The sequence below is a fragment of the Phaethon lepturus genome, unplaced genomic scaffold, assembly GCF_000687285.1.
Source record: "Phaethon lepturus isolate BGI_N335 unplaced genomic scaffold, ASM68728v1 scaffold20618, whole genome shotgun sequence".
Classification (NCBI taxonomy): domain Eukaryota; kingdom Metazoa; phylum Chordata; class Aves; order Phaethontiformes; family Phaethontidae; genus Phaethon; species Phaethon lepturus.
Window position 1 is genome coordinate 14,504 of NW_010555761.1, and position 22,171 is coordinate 36,674.

General features: G+C 36.7%; 1 protein-coding gene across 1 annotated transcript in view; it reads right to left on the reverse strand.

The window, feature by feature from the left end:
- The window catches only part of TRAPPC8 (trafficking protein particle complex 8), a gene marked incomplete at its 3' end in the record, with an annotated part of 33,624 nt that extends 13,747 nt beyond the window's left edge, over positions 1–19,877 (reverse strand). The window contains exons 1-12 of the mRNA XM_010292276.1: positions 19,814–19,877; positions 19,560–19,754; positions 13,876–13,965; positions 12,356–12,530; positions 11,802–11,955; positions 10,571–10,658; positions 8,872–9,119; positions 7,588–7,703; positions 6,098–6,248; positions 4,669–4,769; positions 3,097–3,202; positions 711–842 (exon numbers count right to left, since the gene is read on the reverse strand). Of these exons, the coding sequence (XP_010290578.1) occupies positions 711–842; positions 3,097–3,202; positions 4,669–4,769; positions 6,098–6,248; positions 7,588–7,703; positions 8,872–9,119; positions 10,571–10,658; positions 11,802–11,955; positions 12,356–12,530; positions 13,876–13,965; positions 19,560–19,754; positions 19,814–19,877 (1,620 nt within the window). The remainder of the gene's footprint in view (positions 1–710; positions 843–3,096; positions 3,203–4,668; positions 4,770–6,097; positions 6,249–7,587; positions 7,704–8,871; positions 9,120–10,570; positions 10,659–11,801; positions 11,956–12,355; positions 12,531–13,875; positions 13,966–19,559; positions 19,755–19,813) is intronic.
- Positions 19,878–22,171: the final 2,294 nt, after the last annotated feature.

The following is a 22,171-nucleotide window of genomic DNA, read 5'->3' on the forward strand; positions in this document are numbered from 1 at the left end:
CTGACTGTATACAGGGACAGCCCCATAACTGCACTCCAGGGCTAACTTCAGCAGCAATCAAGCACAAGCTATCTTTAAAGAGTCTACCACACAACTGTGGCAGAAATAAAGCACACAAGTTACGTCCAACAAACTTTGAGTTTATTTACCACAGTTAGAACAGCCTGCACAGGAATGTGAATAGAAGTAAAAACAATCTGATTGGCATTGGTTTAATTGCTACTTAAGTCTAAGCAGCCAAAAAGAGCTGCTTTAGTTTTTCTTGTAACTGTTCATACACCTGCACCTCCACTAAAAACCATATAGTTAAGGCACCAGGAAAAACAGGTGTCTAAATTTTGCTATTATTCTAATAAATGAAGAGTTTAACAAAACCCTAACTCCTGCAACTTACTCATCTCAAGAGTAAAAAAATGCTCCTTTACACAAATAAAAAGCCTCCTATTTCACTGTGTATAAAATTGAGACCCAGAAATGAAAACACACATCAGTTTCAAGTCAGTGACCAGCATTACTTCAAATATAGAAGTAAAAGACTACACTGATCAATGCAGAAGTCATTTTCTGAAGATCAGAGCTGAATACTTCTGGCCGATACAAAAGTGTCAGAAGTCAAACATCTTTCTCAAGACTAATGACACATTTAACATGCTTTTCAGAATAAGTATCAAATACTGGGCATATTTTCCATGCACAAAGATAATACTTACCTGGCCTGCTTTACTAAACCTATGGCCAGCCAATATCATATGAAACGCAAACTTTCTAACCATGGGACTTTTCATGTTTATAAAGCAATGGGCTGCCTGCTCCAACAGAAGTGCGCTGCGAAGATCTGAATCCTATTTAAAAGCAAAAAGGAGAATTAGCTTCAAAGCTGAATACAAACATAAACTTAACAGTGGCATTGTTTTAATGCTAACAGGGACAGTAAGCTGTAGCAGTGCTGTGAAGTTGAAAACTCTTATATACAAACATTATATGTACCTGTGAGCATAGAAAAGAAAATAAGACTAAAAGTATTTTTTATTGTCATACGTATAGTGCTCAATACCAAACACACTGGTACTTTTTTCCAGTGGAAAGATTTATATAGCAACCTGTTTCAGTATGAGTAACAACAAATATTTTCTGCTTTTTCAGTTACTCAGGCTACAGTTTCTAACACTTACCATTACCTCTGAAGCACTCTGTTACCTTTTCCCCTCCCTCCCCCTGCAGACAGATATTAAGGCTAGAAACAAAAAGTAAGAGCTTTAACAGGATGAAGGAAAAACAGAGGGACCAACGGAACTTAATGACTTTGCATCACAAAAACCAGCATACTTTCTTAATAATGTACAATTTCTTATTATTACCCCTTTCTCTTCTGATGCCAAGACACAGCTATATTACTTTAACCAAACAGAACAGAATCTACTTCATTTTACCACAACTGAACTCCATATTATCAGTGATGTCCAAGTATTTGTCTTGACTACAAATATACCCTGAGTATATAGTATCCTATGAAGATTTTCCTTGCAACTGCCAAAAGGCAACACAAGCATACTACATATAATTTTAAGTCAGAAAATGATTGTGCAGAGCCAACAGTATTTAAATTGAGAGCAGCAATACCAAGAAGGACTTGGGGGTACTGCTGGATGATCCAGCAATGTGTGCTCGCAGCCCAGAAGCCCAACCACATCCTGGGCTGCAGCAAAAGAAGTGTGGCCAGCAGGTCGAGGAAGGGGATTCTGCCCCTCTACTCCACTCCGGTGAGACCCCACCTGGAGTCCTGTGTCCAGCTCTGGAGCCCTCAGCACAGGAGAGACATGAACCTGTTGGAAAGGCTCCAGAGGAGGGCCACAAAAAGAGTCAGAGGGATCATGGAACACCACTCCATGAAGACAGGCTGAGAGAGTTGTTCAACCTCAAGAAGAGAAGGCTCCAGGAAGACCTTATTGCAGCCTTCCAGTACATAAAGGGGGCTTATGAGAAAGATGAGGACAGACTTTTTAGCAGGGCCTGTTGTGACAGGGCAAGGAGTAACTGTTTTAAACTAAAAAAGGGTAGATTTAGACTTGATATAAGGAAGAAATTTTCCACAGTGAGGGTAGTGAAACACTGGCACAGGTTGCCCAGGGAGGTGGTAGATGCCCCATCCCTGGAAACATTCAAGGTCAGGTTGGACGGGGCTCTGAGCTACCTGATCTAGTTGAACGTGTTCCTGCTCATTGCAGGGGGGGTTGGACTAGATGACCTTTAAAAGGTCCCTTCCAACCCAAACTACTCTATGATTCTAGGAAATTCCTTGCTTAAATAACTTACACTGCTCACACAAATTTTGGTAGCAAGCTTAAGTTGAAAGGGCAAGAATGAAGCTACAAAAACACCCGAGAGAGAAACTTACAGAACTAAGCAAATTTATTCCATGCTTAATCTGTCCCAGAAAGTCTCAGAAGCATCACATTTGGTGCAGATGGCCACAATGACAGAACTGACAGTTAGACTTTCCTCTCAAGCTACACAGAAGATGCTATACTACTACTGATATTACATTTGTTTCGCTCCTTTTCAAGCAAGACCCTTTCTGGGCTGTTAGAAGCTAATTCCATGCTTAATTTCCACCAATTAATATTATAGAAATGTTCAGACTAGCAGTCACACAGTAAGTCTCTAATGATTCATAACAGCTGAGCTACAGTAATGCCATAGTTACTTAAACTATACAGAACTTCTGATTATATGTAGGATAGTATCCATTAAGTCTCTGGCAAGCCATGCTAATACTTTCAATCCATGAGTTCTTAAAGTATGCCATACAAGACCTAAGCAGATGTCAAAGTAAATTAGTTATAAAGCCAAAGATAACAAATGCACATTTAGCACATTTAAAGAAGTCAAGCAAGTCACTTGACTACAAAGAAAAAGAGTAACACTACTAGTTTCTTCACTTGGAGTGTAAGCGCTTTTCTTCATGCTTTATACTGTCTCATTTGCTACCTTTGGCTAGAAAATATCATAGGACAAGAATTAGAATGTAATGTAGAAGTGCTTGGGTAAGTAAACAAAACAGAGGGAAGGCAAGGCTGGAAAATGCTACTGGTTTACCTCACTGGTTAAACGAATCAGAAGAGCAGCTGCCTCTGAATATTTGCTTTGACTTTTTAAGATTTCAGCACTAAGCAGCACACAGCGTTCAGCCAGAACCATGTTCCTAAAAACAAAAACATAGATGTATTAATAAATATTTATCAAAATAAACCATGGAAAACTTTTCACCTCAAATCTGACAAACTTTCTCCGTATCACATCAGACTGATGTTCTGTTGTTTATCCTTCTTAAAGTAAAATTATTAAGTTTATCACCTGCAAAACAACCACAAACAGATTGACACATAAAGTGTGTTACCCTACTGTAACAGTAGCTTTTTGAAAGCCAAAGCTAGAGAGGATTTTTGAAGACAGTATTGTATTTATAAAAATACCAACTAAAATGATCTAACTAAATTATCTGATAAACAAGAAGTCCAACAGCCAGAAACAAGTTGTGATGGGTTGACCTTGGTGGTTACCAGGTGCCCACCAAGCTGATTTATCACAAACCCTTCAGCAAAACAGGGGGAGAAAATTAGATTGAAAAGCTCATGTGCTGACATAACAACAGGGAGATCACTCACCACTTACAGTCATAGGCAAAACAGCCTTGGTTTGGCAAAGATTAAACTAATTTATTGCCAGTTAATAACAGAACAGGATAGCAATAAATAAAAAGAACTAAAACACCTTCCTCCGACTCCTTCTTCCCAGGCTCAACTTCACTCCCAACTCTTCTACCTCCTCCCCCTCCACAAGCGTGGCAAGAGGACAGGGAAAAGGAGTTGAGGTCAGTTCATCTGACATTTCATCTCTGCCACTCCTTCCTCCTCTTCCCCTGCTCCAGTGTGGGGTCCCTCCCATAGATGCAGTCCTCCAGGAACATACTGTTCCAGTGTGGGTTCCCCACAGGTCACAGCTGCTAGGAACCTGCTCTGGCATAGGCTCTCCACAAGCTGCAGCTTCCTTCAGGGCACATCCATCTGCTCTGGCACTAGGTCCTCCACAGGCTGCAGTGTGGATCCCTGCTCCACTGTGGTCCTCCATGGACTGCACAGGGATAACCCTGCTTCACCACAGTCTTCTCCACAGGCTGCAGTGAAGCACATCCTCCCCCTCCTTCCTCACTGACCTTGGTGGCTGCAGGGCTGTTTCACTCATTTTCTCACTCCTCTCTCAGCTGCTGTGCAGCTACTTTTACCCTTCCTTAAGCATGTTATCACAGAGGTGCCACCAACACTGCTGACAGACTCAGATTTGGGCAGCAGTGGGTCCATTTTGGCGCTGGGTGAAAACCGGCTGTCCGACATGGGGGCAGCTCAGGCTGCCTTCTCACAGAAACCATCCCTGCAGCCACTCCACTATCAAAATCTTACCAGGTAAATCCAATACACAAGTTTAATAAGCACTCTGTTAAGAACAGCATAGATCCCCTTCCATGTTACCCTAGATAAACTAAAGTATCTTAAAAGTTACCATCATTCTGTGATCTTTCAGTCATCTGGCACTATCAGTGTGCAGGGGAAGAAAGTTAAACCACCAGGCCTTTCAACTTTCATTGGATCAGTACAAAAGTAAACAACATACTTGCAGATATCTCGATAGGTCTGAATTGCTGTTTCCATATAATGAGCAGGATACGGCCTAGGAGCTCCAGGCTGAAGAAAAGCTGATACTGCTGCCATTTCCTACAAGAGACATTCAGTACTGTCACTGTAGTTTTTTCAACAAACTGTTCCTCAAAATGCTGAGGAACATGTTTCAACAACTTCTAGTTCAAGATCTTCATCTAATCAGTTACTGACATCTAAAAGTGTACCCAACACACTGTAACTGATAAAACATTTCATACAGTAGCCTACTTATGGCTCTGCTTATAATTAACCAGACAGCAGCAAGACAGTTATACACACTGAAATAAGTGTTTTCAGCTGATGGTACCCCCAAGACTATGCAGAAGCATTGATCCAGTACTGCTTTACAAGTCCAGGAGATAATTTCCTATTGCAGGAATAATCTTTCTGATAAAGTAGCACTACCATCTGTTTTAGGACGAGGACTGTTTTCCGAGTTTTGCTTAAATGAAGTTATATTCTCAACTTCCAAGGAAACTCTAATAAACATGCACTCTGAAATTTTACTTCTTTCCTTACAGGGTGAAGATAGGATAGCAAAGTTCTTCTGCAGTAAGTAAAGACTGCTTCAAAGACAAAAATTCATAATTAAGACCTCTATACAAAACATTCATTAAGAAATTAAGATAACTTTTCAAATTATCCAAATGCAGAGCAGCTGTCTGTACTGCAAAAATACACATTTATGTGAGCATTTTACATCAAGATGAGACAGTGTACAAGAATGCTTCCATAGCTCTGCAAAGTAAAGTTTCAAATTTAATCTAGTTAACCAAAGTCTACAAAACATAGCTTCTAAAAACTGTTAAAACAAACATCTTGTTTTTCCCCAGTGTTCCCATTTACATTATTGAAAATTATTTTAGTCACATGTATCTTCAGTCTCAAGAGAAATTAATGAATGAGTATATGTTTACAGTGAAGTTCAGTAGTGACACACTCAAACTATATCTCTCAAAAGTCTTAATAAAACAAAGGTACAATACCGTATTTATAGTGACATAGTCTTGACTTCCTGGCAAAGAATTATTTTGCCAAAGTCTAAAAGAGATACTATAGAATTATTTCACACCTGTTTGAGTTCTCAAACCACAAGTTTAAAGATCCATTTTGCTGGCAGTCGCGTTCTAGGTATTCTCCTTTCCACATTTCACACTTTAAGAACTAACTCTTCAATTTTTATTCACATCTTTATTCCCTTCATAAAACAGCAGCCAATAGATTTAAGAACACTTTAGGATTTGCTAAAGATATGCAGCAAATTTGGCGAGACCCTTATAAATTTGGAGGTGGAGGGAAGAGATTGCATTTTGTTACCTTCAGACAACTATTAGAGATTATGAGGAAAAGTTCACAGAATGTTTGTTATGTGAAGTACCAACCAGTGCTCCAGCTGCATAAAGCATTGCCTGATCATTTAAGAAGTCTTTCTTTGCTGTATGGTAACAGCTATATGCAAGTTCATAGTGTTGCACCAAAAAGCATAAGTCTGCCATTTTCCGGATTTGAAGCTCTGGTGCTTCTGGTGGATACCTATAAATACAAATATTTAAATTCAAAGTCATAATTTTAATAAATAGAGCAAGACATGCTCTATAAAGTCTTCCCCTCTCATCTTAATCTCTATTGACAAAGTAGGAATAAAAACTGCATTGCTTCAGCCTTACCCAAAACTGCTAAGAAAAGTGAAGCTGCTTCCTGACACATGTATACTGGTTTCACACCCTACTTTCTGATTAACAAGATTCACTGTTACATTAACATTCAAAGCAAGCATTCCTCTTAGCCACGAAATACTGAAAAAAAGTATGCAGCTATCACTGAAACTGCTCAGTAAGATTAACTGTTAGAACAGAGCTGTATGAGAAGGAAAAAAAAAAAGACTTTGTTCACCTAACTGTAGTTATCTCTCTTCATTTCTCTTGAAAGAAAGAATCTCCTAAAAAGCTATGCCTTAATCCAAAACACTGGGCAAGCTCCTATCCTTGGCAAGCATCAGACTAACTTTTGGTTAATCAAATATATATGAATCACTTCAGTGAAGATCAAACACATTTTCACAGACACTCATTAGTCAAACTTTGTAGGAAGGAAACCATGCTCACAAGTTCAATACGGAAAGCTGAAATTACCAACATTTCGATTATGAATCCAAAAGACAAACAACATAGAAATTTAAAGCTGTATGTAACTGTCAGGGACATTGACTTTGGCTAGGTAATGTCCAAGAACTATTTAGACTTCTGTGGTTAAGGCAGTAGAAAAGAGTACTTTTCATTATTATACATCCTCATTCGTAGAGGGAAATTACAAAGCATAGAGAATGAATAAAATGCTAAAATTTAAAATCTGATTTTAGTGTAAAATGCAGGTGCAAAAAGTATGAAATTCCCTTTAATTTAGCTCTCAAACACACTCACAAAAGAAATATACTTAATACTCAACTGCAGTAAAATACATAGTTACATAAACAAAAACACCCGTTCAAGCCAAACCCCATGTATAAGAAAAGAAAAAGCTTTTACTAATTAAAAAAAAAAAAATCCCTTACAGCAGACCACAGGTTCTTTTTATTACTATTACTCTTAAAAAAAAATGTACCTTTTTTGTAGCTTAGAAAGTTTCACTGTAAATATAGCAGGAAGATGGCTATATAAACAGTTTCTTTTATCTCCTTTTTCTTTAAGTTCTGCTACTCTTTTATTGTACAAGTTCAGGCATAGTACCTTTCATGATTTCTCCAATTAAAGTCTTTTACGATATTGCTGATTTAGTTCACTTTCAGAACACCAAATACACACAGGCCTTCCCTGCCCCAAACAACAGGTACATTTTCAGTTTAGATCTAAAGGTAAGGACTGATACTACTTACAGCAAACCAGAAGTATTCTTCAGTTCATTTATACTTTTCTCTGGAACCTTGCTGCCACTAAACCATTTTTTAGTAGCAGAAAACAGCGATCGACTCAAACCTTTCCTGGATATTAACTGCAAAAAGACACTAAATTAAAGCACTACATTGCAAGAGATACACTAATATAAGTTAAACCAATATAAAACCCCAAGCTTCATTAAGACTTCCTAAACTGTTTTTTCCATAAAACAGAAATAAATAAAAAACAATAAAGTAACCAATAACTTCTTTAGAATGAATCACTGACATTGAGGCAGAAGTAGCAATTCATATATTCATTCTATTTCAGACAGCTGAGGTTCACCATTGTTGCTGTAAGCTGCAGACAAACTCAATCCTAAGACCTGAAATATTTATCTGTTTGAAATCTCACAGAATATCTAATTTCTGGTGTTAGTCCAACCTAAAATATAGACTAAGTACACACTTTAAGAGAGAACATTCTCCCCATCACCACCCACATTAAGCATTACCACACTGCAAACACCAATTTCAAGTGTTAAGGGTACTAGTCATACCTGCAATCAAGGTTACACAACTTCATTCTTTTAGATAATTTCCACTAATAAGGAAAACTTCCAAAGGGAATTATCGTTCCCTTGATCCATGGCAAACTACATCTCTTTTTAAAGATAATTTTAAAAATCATAACATCATGATTTTTTTACTACTACTAGAAATGTATTACTACATTCATAATGGTAAGGCTGTTTGCTACCTTTCAGGTATGCACTTTTTTTATGTTTCTTCATAAAACTTTCGAAGCATAAACATGGTCAGCATATACGAACCCCCAAAGTATGCAGCTGTTTTGCAGACAATTACTGATGAAAATACATTTAACTTTCATTGTGCATTCTAATGTTGAAACAAAATGTATATTTTGTTCCCCGTGCCAGAACCATCCAGAAGCATAAAATTTAAAAATTTTAGGAGCAAGGACAGATATCCCTGATAACAGTTCAGACAGACTTTTACCAAGAAGCCACCTGGCACTGAAGCTCAGTTGATAAAATGGGCTTTTTTGGTTGGTTGTTTTTTGGGGTTTTTTTAAAGATAAATTGAGCCAAAAAAGTAACTTTTTAGCTATTTCTCTTGAATTCACTTAGTTTTCAATAAGATCATTGAATCATCAGATGCAGAAGGAAGTAAGAATTTCAGAACAGATTTTTGGATAACTGGATTTGTACCCCAACTGTTTTTTCTTATTACAGCACAAAGTGTTTTTAAAAGTAAACTGACCTGATCATTAAGTTGCCGAATTGTCTTCTCTATATGTGGCAAAAGTCCCCTAAATGTGAATTCCTGTATGAACTGTCTAATCCGATCATGGTCTGTAAGTGTTAAACAAGCACCGTGTGGTGTTCCAGAATTTGATTTCTTTGTGTCTTGCAATGATGTAGTAGCCTTCATGTAATCAGTGCTATCCAAACTGCCACAGGGATGATCCAGTTGAAGGGGGTGAGTCTTAAAGTTATTTGGCATGACATCTATTGAAAGATTGAAACAAAAACCCCAGTAAGTATAAAGTTATTTAAATATTTTGGGTTTTAAATGTCATTTTTATTAACTACTTTGAAGTTTTCCTTACTCGGAATTCTGTTCAGCAAAACTACTCATGAATTATTCTGCACTATAGATCAATGCTCAGCAGACAGCAGCCCAACAGTACCTGAGTATTACATCACTCCTGAAATTCTTCAGAAAGCTCAGGGTATCTCAGGAAATACAACATGGCTAAGTACACACATTTTTGGTTCTCAACTACAGTGCAAAGAATCACCAAGTATCAACAATATTGAAGGGAAATTATGAAGACTTTAAAGTCAAAGTCAAATACTCATGAAAAGCTGGAAACGCAGCAATTACTACAATGGCTCCACTGGATCCATTTACTTTTCTCTGATTCTGTTTTAAGGTTAAAAAAACCCAAAAATCATTTACATGCCCTTCTGAGCAATCATGATGTAAAACAACCTCTTCCAAAATCCTCTTAGTTCAGTGGGAAGGGCTGCTGACCACTACCGCATCTAGCTATCCAGACTAGACCAAGACACCATTTTGCTCTAAGACTTAAATAGTTCTCTTCCTTATACAGAAAGGAAATGATAAATAAGTCAGCTTGCTTTATCTGGCCCTTGCTAGCACTAAGCAAAGTTGAGCTGTGAAAGCAAGTTCTTAATGGATTTTACTCATGAAATGTAAAGCTGGGTATGTAAAAGGTCAAACAAGAGCTTGCAGACTACATCTGGGCTGTAAGGCCCTAGAAAGATACTTTTTCTAGGCAACTGCAGGCTCTCCTACATACACACTAGATCCCCTCATGCCTTTCAAGTCAGGTCTGAAGGATCTGGGCTGAGTCAGGCCAGAAAGTGTGGGGTACTTCCACTTCTTCCCTATTTGATGATGCTTCTCATCTGAATCCTACACAGCTGCTTTAAAAAAAAATTTAAAAGGCCATGCATTAATTTGCACCCAATTTGATTTACTGCCCTCTGCCATCCACGAGCTCAATTGTGCAAGAAGTTCTTCCAGCCAACTTACTACTTAAGTCACTATTCTGTCATTTCCAGATTTAAAACCAAAATAAAAAAAATACCACCTCAGCTCCCAAGCTACAGAGCACACTAACCAGAACTTTTGCTATGATGAAAATTAGCCATTTAATACTATGTAATTTTTTATTAATTGTCAGAGTTGGCAGACAATATGGTTAATCTTACAAAAGATGAGCCAAATACATCAATAGCCATCTACCAATTACCACCAATCCAGTAGATCAGCACCATAGCATTTTTCTTTGTGAACAGCAGGTTACACTATCTTTGAGGATTTCCAAAATTACTGCTTTGAATTCCCTAACAAATCATTACTGTCCAAAACATGAGATAGCTGTATAAATGTTATCACATCAATGCTTTGATAGAAGTTATAAAAATACCTTTAATTTCACTGTCTAAGCCATCTGATATCAAGGGATCAGTATTCTTGTTTGAAATGACAGCATAAGGACAATCTTCAAAACAATCCTGCCAGGAAAAAAAAAAAAAAAGAGAGAAAAAAAGTCAGAGTTTTAAGAATACTAGAGCACACACACACAAGTCAGTTAACAGTAGTTGTTAACTTTAGTAACAGTTAATTATTAAGAAAGCATGTTTGTTCATATATATTCATTTCTTAAATTGATTGTGAGGCTTTAAGAACTTGTTCTATCGTAAAGATATGTTATATTCACCAACAAATGAAGCAAGTATCTTCTGGCTTGCTCAAATAGCTTCAACTGTCAACTAAAGGAAGCAACTCCAACTCTTACACAGCAACGTCTACAACAGTGAATATATGGTCCCTAAAGCAATTCCTGAACAAGCTCATACAAAAAAAAATATTTTGTGTTGGACAGTTGACATGGGACAGAAAAAACAAAAAAGATCTAATTAGTTTATGGTGGAACATTACTTACTGGTCCTCTTAGCTCACAGAATGTGTTGACTTTCCATTGCCAGCTAGATTTGTTAAAGAACTATGATTCCATAAACAAACCTTTTAATCAGATGCAGTTAAAATTGCAGGGTAGTCAAAAGCAAACTCAAGGAGGAATATTTTTGGTCCTGAAGCCAAAAATACAGACATTTATGGCAAATTGAACTCAAGACTCTGAGCTAACACACACTATCATTTGCCATCTTAGCAGGTGACAGACCAGACTGGACTGGACTGGAAGAAGTTACCAGAAAAGCCACACATACCCCCACAACACAACACACCCACACTGTTTAGTGTGGTACAGAAGACCTGGAAAAAAAAAAATCCAATTTTATGAGTGAAGAAAATTAATCAACATGAAGTTGTTATGAATAGGACATTTCTGAGGTTACTTGCTCTTGTCAGTGCATAAAGCACAAGTCTATTATCTCAGTGCCCCTGTCAGTCTGTTTCAGATAGTCTAGTATTTCGGTGCTCCTTACTGTCAATTTCAGTAGCATCAAGCAGAGTTCTTTGAGAGAGGACTCATTTTATGCCCTCACAAAAAGTCATAGTTATGTTAGAAGTATCTTGACTGCCTATCAGTCCATTCTACAGAAACACATACATAATACTAAAGCAAAATTTAAACACAACTAAAATGGGATCTCATATGCACCTTATAAATGGTTTTTAAAATACTGCAATACCTGGTTCTGGATGGTATTTTTCTGAAGGTACTGACTCCAAGGATCTGGTATCTGTTCATCTATTCCTCTGTTAGACACCCGAGAATTTATTTTCAGCAAATAGCAACCCTGAGTTCCATACCTCTGCTTCATCTCTTCATAAATGGAGTCAGCTCTGAAAAAATAAAACAATATTTAGCTTGTCTTGTTATCAAACTAATTCTAAGTGTGTACTGCAACAAGCTATTTTAGACTATTATCCATAGGGATTAAAAGGAAAATTCTTCTATTTTTAAAGCAGTCCTTTATGCAAGAGTGAAACTGAGAATCTTTGAGAATTACTTCAGAGACCTAGCAAAGAACACATCTACCTCAAGAAGCTAGGACTGATTCTTTCAATTTTATATGAACACAGAAAGTAGACCTAAAAATAATACTTAAGGAAATCTGCCTTGGTAATAGTTAGCATACTAGTTAATGGATCCTCTTGAATGTCTAATCTCAACAGAATTTATAACCGCAAACATTTCAGTCAAAGAGTTCATCTGTAAGTTCACTGAAGGCAGAAAACTCACCTTTGTTCTTCTCCTGTGCTTACATCATGCAGTAACACATAGTACTTGAGCGTGTTTGGTATAAACCACTTAGGGTATAAGTATTCACTACTATGTTGAATTCGATGTTGTTCTTGAGACAGCTTCAGAAATTGCTCCACAGGCTCTGGTTCACTAGAAGAAACTACAAGCATACCTAAATTCATGTTAAGGACATTTACCAGAAGAACCCAGGAACAATCACCGATTATATAATAAAATAGGAAGTGTATAAAATAAAATAGATGAGTACAACATTTAAGCCTATAAAACACACTACAACAAAAGTATGTGCAATTAGACATTAGCCTTAGTCTCAACAAAAAACACTGTTTAAATGGTCGGTTAACTAACATTTGTAACACAAGATGAAACAGGTGTTTGCTCCAATTCTAGCACTAAATACAAGTCTAAGCCAATACATAATAGCTAATAGTTCATTTAAGATTTTAGACACAGGCCATCTGTTCACATATGAAACATGTAACTGACATTCACCCCCAGTGCACTTTAGTCTTCAACTTCCAAGGAGAGTTGGGACTTTAAGGTATCAGCTCAGCAACAATAACAGCCAGTATTCATAAACACAGCAACATCTGATTAAAAAGCAGAAGTGTTCAGATTTTTACTTCAATTCAACTACATAATCATTAATAAGGAACCTCTTGCTCTGCTACATCTAAGTCACCAAATCAACGACATTAATTCGGAGAAGCCAGAAAGTAAGTTGTACTTTAAATGTGAATAAAATTTAGAAGTCAAAGGCCAGAATCAGTATTTTGCCAAGTTAGTTGTGCAGAAATGGTTCTCTCTAATGGCTACTAGCATACTTGTTCCACCATACTAAAATGATAAAGCACAGTAAAGAGTTAGAAACAGAGTAGGTCTTACAAAACCTGCAGCATTATAATTATTGTAAAGCTAAACACCAGGTACATTATGAAGTAGTGCGTATTTTTATTTTCCCTGTAGACAAGCAAATCAGGCATAAGTTTTGGTAAAAAAAGAAAAAAATTAAAGCATTTAGGCATCTTTCCAGACTTCTTTTTGTCCAAAATAGCTCAAAGTTCACCAATTTTCCAAAACACCCTCCCCAACCTCCCCCTTCCATCTGCTAGAAAAAGCTATAAAAAGCCGCAGGTGCATCCCAAATACACAAGCCTCCGTTGTACATCAGGGACAGTCAACAAATACCTAAAGAGCTACAGCAGAAAGTGTTTTAGGATGAGGAAGTTTAGCTTACAGGTATTAGCTTAGAGTTCAGTCTGGTACATAAAAGAGTGTGGCTTTTTAAAAACAAACCAAACATGCACACTAACCACAAAGAAAACCTTGACCCCCTTAGAAAATTAGTCTGTATAGTTAGATATATCAGAAAAAAGATATATTTCAATTCATAACGGCAAAGAGTTATTGCAAAATTTCAACGTCTCCTACATTACATTTCTGCAGCCAGCTGTAACAGCCTTCACTCAAGAGGTCTGTAACACTCAAAAGGATACATGCAACATAGTGGTTTAAGAATTCATGATCTGATGCAGGCATGGACTGAAGAAAGCACTCTCTGTAAGACTCAAACCAGGGAGTAGTAGCTGGAATACACAATAAGATAGAAGGAATTAGAATATTTGGCAAAACTTCTGTTTACTCATTTATGAAAAGGAAATACAAAAGAGTACGCCTAAAAGTGAAGCTTGCAAACTCTGACAAGGTTTGCACAGCAGAATAAAGAAGGGGAGACAGGCTAAGGAGAAAGCATCTAAAATACATACAAGTGGGAGAAACAGTAACATTTTGAATCAAACCCTGTGAGACTGAATAGTATCTTAAGCACCAACTTCCTCAATATTGCAGACACATATATTCAGTCCTTGTTAGAGTAACTACTCCATACCACCCCTTTAAATACACACACATTTGGGAAAGCAAAAACAAATCAAAATTCTTCTAACAGTCATTCAACTTGCCTCGGCTAGGGATGTAAGAATTAACCAAGAAGCCGAATTAATTTTTGCATATGCAGAGTAACTAAAGATTACCAAAACTCTATCCTGACAGTTTGTCTAAAGCTTTTTGCAAGTGTTGTGACTTGGCTTGACAGCAGTCCCCTTCCTCTGCCCTTCTAAAAATAAACAGTTCAGCTGTCAGCTGGCAAAGCAGAGATGCAAAAAGCTAAAAACTCAGATCTGAGCTGTGCCATTAATGCCTTCTAATGTTAGCCTGCCACGTTCAAATGCCCTTTTACAATAAGGATTTCATTTTTCTAAGAGTAACAAATCAAGGGAAACCAAGTATGTCTGCGACATCCAAAGAACATGTGAACTTAGAAATCTTTTCTGTTTCTCTCCACTCCAATTATCAGTCTAGCAATGAAGTACTATTTCTTCTTTCAAGCCTGTCTTCTGCCATCTCAATTCTGCAACTCCTTCCCTTGAGTGGAAAAAAAATCCCAGAGCAAAATCAGTCCACTTCAAATAACCTGATTTCACAGTGAAATCATCTGCAAACTAGAAAACAACTAGTACAGGAAAAAAATACATTAATAAGAACTCCTGAAAGTATTTATTTTCTTTATATGGCCCCAAGGAAACATGTTCCTTGCTTTAACTTGCATAAATATTTCTAATGTTTCGTAAACCTTCCCCTCATCCCCCCAAAAAAAACACCCCAAAAAAATTCATGAACTTGATTTCTTAGCTGACTTTCGGAAATTGAGTTTCATTTTTACATTGGAATTATCTTCTAGTGCATTAAGATAAATAATTTTGTTTAATCTTACATTGCCAGGTCATCTTAGAGCTTCATCCACACAAAAGTCAGATATAGTGACACTTCATAACTGAACTCAGTCTAGCAGTCAGTGCATCTCACAAAAAAAGATGAATAGGAGGCAAACTTCTAACTTTTGATTACAGCCTTTCTAGCAACTGCTCTCTGAGCAGCCATCCAGGGTATAAAAAAACTCTTGGCTTTGCTAAGCTATACATGTAAATATGCCAACTATTTAAATCAAGGAAAAGAACAGCTTGTTATTAAAAAACAAACCTTGAGTAAGTGATTCATATATCTATTTTTCACAAGTGTAACAAAGCCTTGTAGTAACTCAGGTTCAAAACAATGTTAAACTACTTAAGGTAGAAATTTCAACTGCATTTTAGTTTCAAGCTCTGTTTTCAGTTCTCCATTTCTGTTTTACAGCTGAACCATGGCAATTTTTTTTTCTTTAAATCTGACACAGCTATGAACAGGGAAGTACTACTTTGTTTTGTGGGGCAGATTGTTTATTTTTCCTTATTCAACCTATTAAGAACCTTGGAAGTGGCTACAAAGGCAACTGTATTCCCTCTACACAACCACAACATACACTAACAATATTCGCTCAAGAGCATTTACAGAACTGTAATAGTTTATAGTTGATACTTAAAATAATAAATGTACAACATATTAGAAAAAATATTTGAAAAAATTCACTGATGTAACATTTCATAACACGTTATAGCAACATTGTGTCATTTAGGTACACAGACCTGTATGTTTTGCTTTTTTCCAGTAATATGTTTCCAGTACACTAAACAAGCAGAGCTGAAGTTTAGGCAAACTTGTTAACGTGTTCAGAAATTGTTAAGAAAATAATTGGTAAGTAATGTTCATACATAACAGCTTAAGAATGAGAAGTTTACTTCATGAGGTTCTGTACTTTTTAGCTACCTAACTGACAAGATGAATTTCACACATACTGGTACTCTAGCACATTCAGAAAGGAAGGCATTTAACAGCATCTGAACAGACACTATTGAAAGGATAGCTATTACTAACTGAAGACATCAACTTTGTTAATATCTGAAGCTGAAAACCATCAACATCTGGCTGTTGAGACCACACCAGAGCCCCACTGTAAGTTGAGAGTATATAATAACAGATTATTATTAAATGCAATAACCAATGCATTTTGGTAGCAGTAAGTTTTATGAACTAGGTAAAAGTGTATTACAAAGCTTTTTTTTTTTTCCAGTCATATTCCAGAAAGAATTTCAGTATAGCAGAAGCATATGTGCACAGGACTTCAGTTCCAATTTGAAAAGCATTATTATCCCCTGAGAAGGAAGGTCTTGAGAGAAGCAGAAAGTATTTACATCTGAAATACAGAACAATGACAGTATAGAGTTCCATAGGATCAAACAAGAGAGTGCTTTTACAGCATCAGGCTGTTTCCCACCACCACTTTGCACTTATTGACTCTGTGGCAAGACCAAATGATTTCGGTTAACAGGAGTAGAAATGTGACTAAAAGAAAAACTAAACAACCATCACCAACAATTTTTAATTTGGGGGGAAAAAATGGAGGAACACACATCTACGCCAAGAAAAGTGTTAAACAGTTGTAGCAGATGGTAAGGAAAGGTGGGTGGGGCACATGAAAAAGGAATAAAGGGCAATTTGGCAAATTGGCACCAACTACAAAATATACCTGAATAAAACGTGGATGTGTTCAGTTCCATCAGTGTCTCTTTCCAATTACTGTACCAAGGAACACTAGCTTTAACTGAGCGATCTGACAGAAAAAACACGATGTTATTATACTAAAAAGGGTCAGGTACAAACACACTATTGGCTTTTATACTCCAGTAGCATGAATTAGAAAATCTATACCATGCAGGCCCATCAGGGACTGAAAACATTTGATTTCAGCTAACCTGAGTCATGAACATTTCAGGCTCCTCCACATTTCACAGTGTACTTCAATAGAATTCAATATCAATTTCTGGTTCAGACCAAGTTATGGGCTTGAATAAAAACACAAATCTATAAAGTATTAAAGAATTAAGAGTTATATTTAGATAATATTTCAATTTTTCTAGTTGGAAGATATATAAATGTAAGACACTAATTTCTGAGATCTCTGTAGTACTTCAGTTCAAGTAATTGAAGATGTTAGCTGCTGAAAGTGGTTGCCCCAACATTCTCCCTTATCGTCATCATATTCTTGTATTGCTGCATGCCAGCATTAGCATCATGCAGCCCTGAACAAACACAGCCAAGGAAGTGATCCTGCTGGAAAATTATCTAGAATTAAAAAAGAACTGAAGTCTTTAGTGGGAACACTTCTCCTCACTCTCCACACACACCAGTACATGGGAAAAGCAAGCATGGCTGAACGTAAGCACTCCTTCAGCAATCAACCAGGTCTCTCATAGAGCTATGAGACTATTAAACAAGTGCAGCAAAGCAGGATTACAAACAGTTAATCCAATTCACCACAGCAATTCTAAAACTTTTCTAAAAAAAAAAAAATATCAGGATCACGATCCCAGTGCCACAAACACTCATAGATGAGTGAAGTTTGCCTTCCTTCAAAATATACTGCACTTGATCATCATTAAAGAGTAAGGAAATGTGTTTTAATATTGCTAACCTAGAAAACTAATTCACCAAAAGAAAAAGAGCAAATTAAAGAACAGGTTAGAGTATTTCACATTTCCACGCCAAAAAATTACGTTTTGTTGCCAGAAATGAATGCTTTCATGGGTTTTCAATAAAATACTCTAACAAAGTTGAAAAAAGTAAGTTTCATTAGTAAACACTCCTACTTTTCTAAACAGAAAAGGAACTCTACCTGACAAGCTAGGGACCTCCCCGTGTCCTTCTACAATGTAATGGGATCCAAGTTTCATCAAGAACACTGTGTCAAAGCCCTAAAAAGCGGTACCACAAAACTACGAATTTGTTACATGATTTTGTCCTTCTCTATGATCTTAAGCAGATTACACATCTCTCCTTCCCTCAAATAAACATACAGCAAGTCTGAATGGAAATAAGAACCTAACCACTGAGAGACAGAAGATGATCAAGTACGCTAATTTGTACATCTGAGGTTCCAGCAACAAATAAAGAAAACAAAAGGAGAGTTATTTGCTTCTACACCTGCAAAGCACGGCTTGACATAGTCACTATTTCTCTTCCTTTCTTCCAATACCTCACTTCTAAACCGAGGTCATTAGAAATGATATGGAAAAGACTCTTCAGTGAAACCATTCTGCTGTCTTAGGGTCTTCCAATCTCTAGAATTGAAGCAGACTTGCCCTCAAAAAATTTCACAAAAAAAGTGCAATTCACCAATTTCACAGATAAAAGGGGGCATGGAAGCTGAAAAAGTGTCCAAGTTTCCAATAGCTGTCAAAAATTAGAAATTCCAGGCTCAAGTCTTTTCCTTTACTATCAGTATTTCACATGAAGTTGAGGATGTGGTTTGTAAATTAGGTATCAAAGATACAGAATTATGCAATTTTTCATTGCCAACATAAAACAATCAAATACTATGACAACATCAGTTACTAATCCTCATGAGTGTTCATCAGTCTTTTGCTGCAGCAGAGCCAAATTCCTCACCGCATGTTGAACTTTAGGTACAACAAATTACTTATGTTTAAATAGGGCAATGTATACATGCTTTGAATTAAGTATGTACTCAAAGGCTTTAATGGATTAGGGTCTTAATTGGGAGGAGTTTAATCTTCTCAGCTCTCAAGATCATGTCTCATTCAATATTATTCACAATGCCTTACCCCTTTGAGATCTGAAAAAAAACATTTTTATAATAGTCTAGCCATTTTGACAGTGAAATATGAAGCATTGAGTTTCATGGCAAAAAAAAGACAAGGAATCGGACACCTTTCCTCAAAACCTTTTTATCCTTAAACTTTTTATGACAACTTTATGAATGCTACACATTAAGCAATAAGTAAACAGACAAACAAAAGAAGCAAGGAGGACAAACTTCAACATTAAGCTGTATGTTAGTATCAACAATGTAAATAAGCTCTGATACTTATTCCACCAAGTGTAACAAGTTAGTATATCAGTTTTGTAACAAGAAAAATTCTAATTTGATGAGCTATTAACACAACCAAAGCAAGAGTATTTTCTACATTAAAATGATGATTTAAAACAAATTCAGAAGAATTACAGCACTAGGAGACATCAAATTAGTAATTATTAAGTTCAGCCACTCTTCTAGTATTATATAAAAACAAAAACATTTGGTAATCTGAACCAGTAAAAAAAAATTACTCAAAACTGATCAACTCTCAGAGTAACTTTAATATATGCCACCAACTTGAAATTAAGGTTAGAAACCTTAGAGTAAACTCCAGTTTAAGTTACAGAAAAATACAATATCATTACATACCACTAATGTTGAGATCATAATCTCCAGCTGTGATCACGTTAGCTACTAGTCCCTCAGCAGGCTGACTGACAGACACAACATCATTCAAAAGTTTTCGAATGGCACCGGGCTGAGGTGGGTGAGTAATAATGTTGTTGACAGCAATCTTCAAATTTTTAATTATGTGAAGTTGATTATTAGGATCTCTCATGTGAACTAAAAAAAAAAAAAAATAGGCTTTATTAAAGAGTATAACAGAGAGTTAAAATAGTTACCGTAAATTAGTATTTCTTCAACAGATTTTTCTTTTTGTTTATTTTCTTCACTAAATCTCCCCATAATCAATTTTAGATCACACACCACAATACTTGAATATCAAAAATGGAGGGGGGGGGAAAGGGACGACGAGAAATTACTTCATGTTCAACATTAGGCTCATCTAGGCAGACTGATTAAAACCGAGCATAGGATCTTAGCTTATAATAATACCCACTCAGAGTAAAAATAAGTATTCAAAATGCATGCCCTACCATCTTGCACCCCCTTCTTGTGGGATGTACTCAAGTTGCACAGAAAGCCTATAGTAACCATGTATGGATGTCACACAATATCTCATTTAAGGGGTCCTCAGTTTCCAAGTAAACCCCAATACACAATAACAGCATTCAAAACACTTGATGGGGGTAGCATAGTATTAGTTCATCCAAAATTAACATATCTTTTCATTTTTAATACTACATTGTGGTTATGTTAGTTTTGTTGTTGCCTTTAAAGAAATTGTTTTAGAGCTCCTCTGTTGTCCAAAAGACATCATCACACAATTTATTTATTTTAAAAGAATGTTATTGAAGTTACATTTCTTGAGCATCAAATTTTTGGTAAAAATTAATCAATTAAAAATAAAGTCAATATTAGTAACACCAGCATTCCCGATTCACTTTTAAATGCTTGTTTAAAAAAAACAGAAAAAGTCTTATGAGTATTATTTACTTCAGAATTATGCATGAGAGTTTTGCCTGACAAATAGTGGATTATTGCATACAGCCTCAAAAAAAATAAAGTGTCCACAGACCTAGTGTTTATGACAGAACTACAAACAGCTGGCAAGCATGCAAGTTGTTGGCATGAAGAGATTGCTTATTTAGAAAAAGTGAAGTAGACTGTTACAATGAAAATATTCCAAAAAAGAAACAGATTCATTATTAAAATGAGCCTTTAAAAGGGTGATACCAGCCTTATGTTATTAGCACACAGTAACTTACACTGTTTTGGCTTTCTGTTACTCATCCAAAAAAATATTTTCCTCCCATTAAGTCAAATTTCTCCCAGAAAGCCATCAGACAGAAAACACCACTAAAGAAAAGAGTCCTAAGCCCGTGCAAAGGGGTCAATACCGAGCCTAAAGAACAAGGCAGCAGCAAAGTCCAGCAAGATTATTAATGAACAATGGTATTTAACTGAAAGTTAAAGTTGAAATTCCATGTAACTGTGACAGCTATATGTTGGGTGCCTTTATTTTCTATATGTTTAAAAAAATATCATCACAGGCAAATTTCACTTTTTTCTTTAATGATACATATGTGATTGCTTTTATTCCCTAAATGCCTACTTTTGTATTGTTTTGGTGGCTTTGTTGTTTTTCAAAAAAACCTCAGTCTCCTGAAAGAACTAAGTTTTTTTTAAACTTACGTGTACTGGCCCACCTTTCTATTTAAGGTCTAGCTCTGATCTTTTCACTAAAATTTGATTGGGCTGCAATTGTTTTGTATCTTACAAACAAAGCTACATTTTATCACACACAATAATTTGAGCTTCACATGACTCGTAAATGCAGAGCTCCCTTTGTAGAATCTTTGTGCAACTTTTTCCTTCAGGCCATCTGTTTTTTAAAAAACTGCTCATGACATTTTAAGTAGACATTACAATTCTGTATCTGCTCTGATTTTTCATGTAATTTTCCCTATTTCAAGCCACAAGCATCACCAAGCAAGCCAGACTGTAAGTGCAGGCAGGACATACTGAGTACACCTACCTTAGACACCTGGTGCTACCACATGCCCCGCCGTACAGCCCTTAACTCCTTTGCGTTGTATTTTCACAAGCCACTCTACAGCATATAAGGGGCAGCCCAATGGAAGATTCTTGTTGTTCTTCTGACCTTGCAGCTAACCACAAAATGCACACCATGACGGTCTGAAACCAAGTCTTCGCCCCCCTCCAGCCTGGGGAGCACACCACACCTTTTCCAGAAGCCTTTTCAGAAGTGACAACTACACAGCCCAAGCCAGATCACACTAGATGTGTTTACAGTCTATCTTGGCTGTTAAAGCAGATTTCTACACAGTCCAAATCTGAACTGGCGTAGTTCTACCCTCCTCAGTCACACATTCACTCCCAATAGAAGCTCATGGGCAAAAAAGTGTGAAGCATTTTAGAGAACTGGTCCTGCCCAAAACAATCTAAAAATCCTATATATTTCAGATTGATGGTTCATCATAAGGCTGTATCACCACAGAGGGCGGCAACTGTGCTGGCCAAACATAACTGATCCAGTTCAACATTTCTATCAGGAAGGGGGGGGGGGGGGGGGATTTTTTTTTTCCCCCGCCTTCTCATATAGGGAAATTATCATC